Raw genomic sequence first — 7,992 nt, 5'->3', positions numbered from 1 at the left:
TTCCTGATGATATCTCCCAAGGGTAACATGTAAAGCGTGAAGAGTAACGGCCCTAGTACTGAGCCTTGAGGTACTCCATACTGCACTTGTGATCGATCTGATACCTCTTCATTCACTGCTACGAATTGATGGCGGTCCAATAAGTATGATTTGAACCATGCTAATGCACTTCCACTAATGCCAACAAAGTTTTCTAGTCTATTCAAAAGAATGTTGTGGTCGATAGTGTTGAACGCAGCGCTAAGATCCAGTAGCATTAATAGAGAGAAACAACCATGATCAGATGATAAGAGCAGGTCATTTGTAACTCTAATGAGAGCAGCCTCAGCACTATGATACGGTTTAAATCCTGACTGGAAATGCTCACAGATACCATTTTTCTCTACGAAGGAATATAATTGTGAGGATACTACCTTTTCTAGTATCTTTGACAGAAAAGGGAGATTCGAGATCGGTCTATAATTAACTAGATCTTTGGGGTCAAGTTGTGGTTTTTTAATGAGAGGCTTAATAACAGCCAGTTTGAATGTTTTGGGGACATATCCTGATCAGATGATAAGAGCAGGTCATTTGTAACTCTAATGAGAGCAGCCTCAGCACTATGATACGGTTTAAATCCTGACTGGAAATGCTCACAGATACCATTTTTCTCTACGAAGGAATATAATTGTGAGGATACTACCTTTTCTAGTATCTTTGACAGAAAAGGGAGATTCGAGATCGGTCTATAATTAACTAGATCTTTGGGGTCAAGTTGTGGTTTTTTAATGAAAGGCTTAATAACAGCCAGTTTGAAGGTTTTGGGGACATATCCTAATGACAATGACGAATTAACAATAGTCAGAAGAGGATCACCTCTTTTAGGAGCTTAGATGGACTAGGGTCTAACATACATGTTGTTGGTTTAGATGAAAAAATGTGAAAAAAAGTTATAAAGGAAGATAAAGTTATTAAAGACATTTGTCTTTTGCAGAGCTGCAGGATTGAGATTCTATTTAAAGGTTTGCTAAACAGCATAAAATGATCTTAACAGTTCTACCACGTGTGTATAGCAGTGGCAGACAGTCAGCGTCAGTGACCCAGATTCTACAGTCTGTCAGTACCAGTTTAGTAGCAGGGCTAATTTCACAGCAGGTTATCACAGCTCAGCCTGATTCTAGCTCACATTCTGCTGCTGTTTCTGAATGAAGGCTTTATTGAGTTTTCCTACACCTGCCTCATTGAGTTTGAGTCCTTTGTGAGGTGTCCAGTGTCCTGCGGTCTGACTGTAGTTTGTGATGCACTGCAGAGGTGGCTTCTCTTCATATATTCCTCTGCAGTGTGGGCGACACTGAAATTCACAGAGGAAAAGAGGCTAAGAGAACATTTTTATATAACATCTATCCCCGTTATAATGGATGGTTTGTATCTCTGTACTTTTTTCTTTCCATCCTTCCCTCTTTCTTGTTTATGTTCTGGTGCACTGGGACACTGATTGTTCTCATTGCAGTAACAAACAGTACATAGTATTGTTATTTATGTGCTGGTTTTAGAGTGAGACTTAACATCCAAGTTGATATTAAATTACAGCCTCAGGCATGTCTAGATATATTTTATTGTTGTTTGTCTTTTTGTGTTATCTGGTTTGTGCTTGTTTCTCTCCTCTGAACAGATATACCTGTATTCTCTCTGTGTTAGCAGTGTGTTTAAGTTATCTATATGCTTGATTCTCTCTTTTTCATTCAGCTATTGGACATAAACTGGACAGGCCTCACAAATATATTGGACATTCCAGGGCTTAAGTAAGTGAACTTTTTCTTCCTACAATGGATTAAATTTTTACTTAGTATTTAAAAACAGTCTTTGTTTCTTGGAATACATTTGTAAGTTTATTTTAGTCCTGCAAGGCATTTTATATAAACTGTGATTTATTTGTATTATTTTCATGTTGGTTAGGCTTCTGGTTCAGTTTTAATTTAAGGGCCTCTTGGTTTTCATCCATAGATTTATAAAACATGGAGTCTAGACCTCTTCTTTTGTTTTTGTCTTCATTTAGTTGTACTTGGATGTAGGCCTGTTTATTGGAGATAATTGAAAGAGCCTTTGTTCAGCAGTCTTAGTGCATAATCAATGTAAGACATTCTTCTTTCTCTCTAACGTATGTTGAATTTAATTAACTAAAGCTTTTACACATATTATAATTGAACTGTCCCACCTACTGAGTAGTGATGAATTTACCTTTTTGGCCACTTTACCTAAACAGTTTATATTATCAGTCTAACACACTTGACTAAATTTATGTTTCACACATAAAGGTTTATGCTTAAATGCTTGAAATTAGTTTTGTAGACATTTAAATTGTGGCTTTATATGAATGTCTTTACAAACCTTAATAACGCGCAAGTGGCTATGTAATAGATATTTATATAACTTTATATTTTATACATATCCAAATTTTTCAGTGGTGTGGTGCACTTGATAAAAGATAGCTGGTTGATTAGTTTAAAACCTTACCTTTATAATCGGGTTAATGCTACTTGTTTTCGTAAAGAGAACAACTACCCTTGGCATTTTACTAAAAAATAAATAAAATAAATAAATATTGAGCACTGTTTCTTCCCTTGGCTATGTGATGAAACTTAGTAGTAATATAACTGGTGATTTTTTTTTTTATAATAATAAAAATGACATCCAGTATCAAACTTGCTAGTGGTTATGAGAGAGTGTTCACTAAAATGTATATGTATGGATGAGCATGCATCATAAACAGTGTAATTTAATTTTGAGCATGTTTAAACCTGTTCTTTTTACTTTAAAGATGACATATATATATATATATATATATATATACATACACATATCCAAATTTTTCAGTGGTGTGGTGCACTTGATAAAAGATAGCTGGTTGATTAGTTTAAAACCTTACCTTTATAATCGGGTTAATGCTACTTGTTTTCGTAAAGAGAACAACTACCCTTGGCATTTTACTAAAAAATAAATAAAATAAATAAATATTGAGCACTGTTTCTTCCCTTGGCTATGTGATGAAACTTAGTAGTAATATAACTGGTGATTTTTTTTTTTATAATAATAAAAATGACATCCAGTATCAAACTTGCTAGTGGTTATGAGAGAGTGTTCACTAAAATGTATATGTATGGATGAGCATGCATCATAAACAGTGTAATTTAATTTTGAGCATGTTTAAACCTGTTCTTTTTACTTTAAAGATGACATATATATATATATATATATATATATATATATATACATACACACGTTTACTGTATCACCCTGCAATACATTCGCAATTAAATTAGAATAATTACATTTATGCATTATGCATGTAGATTCAAGGAACATATTTTTTCAGTGTGTTCCCTAGGAATTATTTAGACGCATTAACTAAAACAATGTTTTCAAATAGTCTCAATAGCCACTCAGTGCTCTCTGTAATGGCAGATTAGAAATATCTTATATGTGTTGATATAACATACTGTCTGCAGTAAAAGTTGGAGCAGATTCATGAGTGTTGCACTTCTGGTTGTGCTGATCATGCACACAGACACAAACACACACACACACACACACACACACACACACAGGCGGATGAGTGATTACACCCCTCTAGCTGTTTCTTAACACAGGCTACTGTGGACAGGGGTGGTCCATAGGAATTTATAAGTTAGTATAGTGAAGAGCTCTTTCACTAAGAGAGTTTAAATATGTATGTAGGCCTATTTACAATTTTGTTTGCATTATGTTTTGTGTATCCTGTTTCTGAAAAACCAAATAATTACACTAGTTGATGCTGTTTGGGAGCTTGATGTCTGGATAATCCTTATTGCAAGCACAGCAAACAAACAAAAGTACCATTAGGCTATGGTCATTAGCACTGCAGCATTGAGAGTGCTTGTCTTAGACTATTAAAGTTTATTGGTGCTGCTTTGGATCTTCACTGCACAAGAGCTGCTCTCATGTCAGCCATGCTCCTTGCATCATACAGCCAATGTAAGACTGAAGAATAGTACTCTGATCTTAGATCTGTCACTCCAGGCAACCATAATACCCTAATGCAGTGTATCTGTGGTGTCCCACTGCTGGACCAGTGAGTGATTATTGTAACCTCAGAGAATGCTATGCTTGCATTATGAAGATGTTTGGGCAACTGCATCTGCTCAGCAAGCAAATCAATAAGAGAGTTATGATCATCACGGTCATTCTTGCTTTCATTTTTTATGGTGTTTATGATTTCTGTTCGGCATATTGTTACCCACTGAATGTTGGTGCTCTTTTATTACAGAGGAAGTAATTCACAATGAAGTTGACTTTCATCACAGAATTTGGGAGATTGAATGTCAAGTGTTGCTGACAAGAGAGATGAGAAAGCATTTTGGAAAAAACATATTGGAGGCAAATGTAAAACAAAGAATGGGTGTAATTGAAAGCATGAATGGAAACAAAATTTAGCGACAGAATGTGATAAGCAAGTTGAGGTTATAAAAATAAATAAATCAGGCTAAAGAGTTTGAATTTATTTAATAAAATTTCCATTGGGAGGTTGGTGAAGATTAAGTCTTTTATCTTCATGAAATCAATACATTTGCCTTGTGCATCCCCCATCTAAAGCTCTTAAAGTTTGTTAAGATTATCTAATGGCCATAGGGGTTTAAGAACACCTTTAGAAATGCTTTTATGTACTAAAGTAGTTACTCAAGCTTAACTGTATGTCGGATGTTGATATAATATTACGTGCTGAACAAGCATTGAGCTTTCTGTCATGGATTCATAGTTTGCAACTCGTATCTGCATCAGTCCGCTTCAGCATTCTTTGTTCTGTTGTTGAGTGTCATGTTTTATTATCGTGTAGATGAGCTGGGTTCCAGGGAAGCGATCAATTGGATTTACCTCGAAGCTTATTTTTGTGTGTTGTATTATAAGTATGCCAACATTGCACAAAATGGTTAATGTTTCTTTTACCTTGTAGAAGTGTCCTTGGTTGTTTATAAGTTTAAATGACCATCTATTTAAACTTGCCTGCTGCAGTGTAAAATCGTTTGAAATGCAAAGAAAACATGTTTTGGAAAGGAAAGTACAGTAAAATGCAACTAAATTAGACGTAATACTAGAACGATTGTGTTTTGTTTTGTTTTTGTTTTTTGTCATCGCATAAAAGATAATGATTAAGTGTATTGCCATTTTGGCACCCATGTTGAATTTATTCATCTTGAATAATAAACAAAAAAACACTTGGCACTTGCTTAATAGTGTTGTTGTTATACGTGTCTTTGTTCAGTTGTTTTCTGATTTCTTTGTGTTTTTGTTGAATGAAAATGAAAGCTAGTTGGCGTTGGCAACAGCCATGCTCAAAATGAGTAATAGTGATAATTGTGATAAACTTGAATTTTAAAAGAGCAAAGCACAATACTATACAATGTGCTGAACTCTATAATAATATAATACAGAACATTTATACAGTACAAAATAGTTATTTATTGTCTAAATTTGACTTGGACTGTAAACGTATTTATTCACTTGTTTATGGTTATTCGTCTTAATGTGGTGTGTGCTGTTTGTATGCAGTGAGAGATCAGCATGCATAAGACTTAAATCTTATATATATGGCAGTAAAGTTCTCTCATCTACAAACATGCATTTGTATATTATTATGGCTAACATAATTTAACTCTCTGTACAGTATGTTGCCTACTTGCCTGTGTTTGTGTGTTAAGATGACTTGAGGAAACCCAGGTGGCACTGACAAAACTACAGGCTTTTCAACAAAGACAGTCAGCTGCCCAGAGACAGGAGTATTGGTTCAAATGAGAGAGGGGGGAGCTGAGGAATGTCAGCACAGACCTCAAAATGGCACTATGGCTTCTATGTGTTTCCTCTCCATTGCCTCTCCCCCTGCTTGTGCTTGTATTTTAACAAGGTCGGGGTGCATTTGTGCTGGGACAGACAGATGCATATATTGTCACACCACATGCTGCTGTAGGAGTCTGCTGAAATGTAGAAAATGTATTCATGCTAATGTTACAAAAACATACTTAAATAAACAGTGTCAGATGATCTTTGTCTTTTGTCACATTGTTGGTTTAGTCAGCAAGGTGGCGTTTGAATGTGGTTGTTGTGGTTAGCAATACATCCGGGAGGTACAGGATTGTTTTTTCTCTTTCTTTTTTTTAATTTTTTTTTATAAAATCATCTATGGCGTTCAGTTAGACTTTGTTTTAAGGCAACTTCTAAGACAACACCAGCTAGTAGTAGTAACACAAACTCATTTAGACACCATTAAACGGCTTTGGTTGCTTGCCACTGAAACGTTCTCTGTGGAACATTTTGAGTAAGTTTGAAGTTTTTCCAGACTATTTGAGTCTTTTGTTTTAATTCCAGTCGATCATAACGCTGCCTCTGCTTTCATCTCTCTGATGTATGAATTATTAAACCACAATTTTGATCTTCTTTTTCCCACAAAATTATGTATTTTGAGAGGGTTACACTTCTGTCCATTGCATTGAAGATGATGATTAATATCTAGAAGTACAAAATTTCATGTAACTCATTATTTATTTTTCCTTGGCAGTGGCTTTTCAGACCACATGATCCAGGATATTATCAGCACTTACATGGTGTTGCCTAACAGGATCACTGTACCACTGATAGGTGAGGTTGAACTGGCCAAGCTTCGTTTCCCTATGCCAAAGGTGAATACACTCACGCATCTCATCAAACCCTACAAATGTTTATTCATATTAATATTCCTTAACCTCTCATTGTCTTTGCTGTATTCTTTCTCACACTCATTAGGGAGTTCTAAGGATTCATTTTCTTGAAGCTCAGAATCTGGAAGTTAAGGATACATATCTGGGCGGGCTGATCAAAGGGAAGTCTGACCCCTATGGCATGCTGCTGGTTAGCAATCAGCTCTTTAGAAGCAAGACCATCAAAGAATGTCTGCACCCCAAATGGAATGAGGTGTATGAGGTGAATACATACATATATACAGTATATATAGCATATATATATATACACACATGCACACACACACATGCACATTTACTGCGCTTGTATGACTGAAATGCGTTTCATCATCAGGCACTAGTATATGAACATTCAGGACAACATCTGGAAATTGAGCTCTTCGATGAAGACCCAGATAAAGATGACTTCTTGGGCAGGTGCCACATTCATTTATATAGCTGAAACTTACAATGTTATCTGTTATAGAACTTTATAAAGATGTATAATGTTTCATTTATTTTTATTCCAGTCTAATGATTGACTTGAGTGAGCTTCATAAAGAACAGAAGGTTGATGAGGTAATGCAGTCACACTCTTGTTTAGATTCATTTACAGCTCACAACAAACGTCACCACCAGTTCTCTTTCAGCACCCTCTCATCAATGAACTGACTTTGAATTTCCAAATTTGTTGGCTGTATTGTAAGTAGATTTAAAGTTTTTGTTTTTGTATTTTGTTTTCATTCCAGTCATTCACAACACTGCCTCCGCTTTTAACTCTCTGATTCATGAATTATTAAGCCACAGAAAAAAAAAATCGTTTTTTACTTCAAAACAGGAATATTATCATCTTTTTTTCCACAATATGTAAAAGTACATTCTTGTTAAACTTAATTTTATCTTATTAATGTACTGACTTTGTGCTTCCTTAGATGTAGACATTTTCCTGTATTGATAATGACATTTTTTTTCCAAAGAAAGACCAGTTGTGTCATTTCTTTTGAACTTGTAGTTTTTCATCATTGGTTTGGAATTAATTAAATGTCATTTAAGCCCATATCTGCCATTCCAGTGCACTAATCACATTTTTTTTTCTGCAGTGGTTTGACTTGGAAGAAGTTACTACAGGCAAACTTCATCTGAGATTAGAGTGGCTGTCATTGTACCCAAGTGCTGAGAAACTAGATCAAGTATGTGCGCGCACACACACACACACACACACACACACACACACACACACAAACACAAACACAAACACAAACACACATAC

General features: G+C 35.3%; 1 protein-coding gene across 4 annotated transcripts in view; it reads left to right on the top strand.

Moving 5' to 3' along the window:
* The window catches only part of esyt2b (extended synaptotagmin-like protein 2b), a 19,116-nt gene that overhangs the window by 1,436 nt on the left and 9,688 nt on the right, over nt 1–7,992 (top strand). Inside the window, exons 2-7 of one of the 4 annotated variants that reach the window (XM_016481236.1) lie at nt 1,726–1,781; nt 6,566–6,686; nt 6,790–6,966; nt 7,078–7,160; nt 7,253–7,301; nt 7,823–7,912. In XM_016481236.1, the coding sequence (XP_016336722.1) occupies nt 6,582–6,686; nt 6,790–6,966; nt 7,078–7,160; nt 7,253–7,301; nt 7,823–7,912 (504 nt within the window). In that variant the 5' untranslated portion in view covers nt 1,726–1,781; nt 6,566–6,581. Of the gene's footprint in view, nt 1–1,668; nt 1,782–6,565; nt 6,687–6,789; nt 6,967–7,077; nt 7,161–7,252; nt 7,302–7,822; nt 7,913–7,992 lie in introns of those variants that run through there. The other 3 variants (XM_016481216.1, XM_016481229.1, XM_016481222.1) reach the window with 3 other exon arrangements.

Source organism: Sinocyclocheilus anshuiensis, unplaced genomic scaffold (genome assembly GCF_001515605.1).
Source record: "Sinocyclocheilus anshuiensis isolate Anshui unplaced genomic scaffold, SAMN03320099.WGS_v1.1 scaffold613, whole genome shotgun sequence".
NCBI lineage: Eukaryota > Metazoa > Chordata > Actinopteri > Cypriniformes > Cyprinidae > Sinocyclocheilus > Sinocyclocheilus anshuiensis.
The sequence above is the reverse complement of the archived record's forward strand: the minus strand, read 5'-3'. Positions and strand labels throughout refer to the sequence as shown.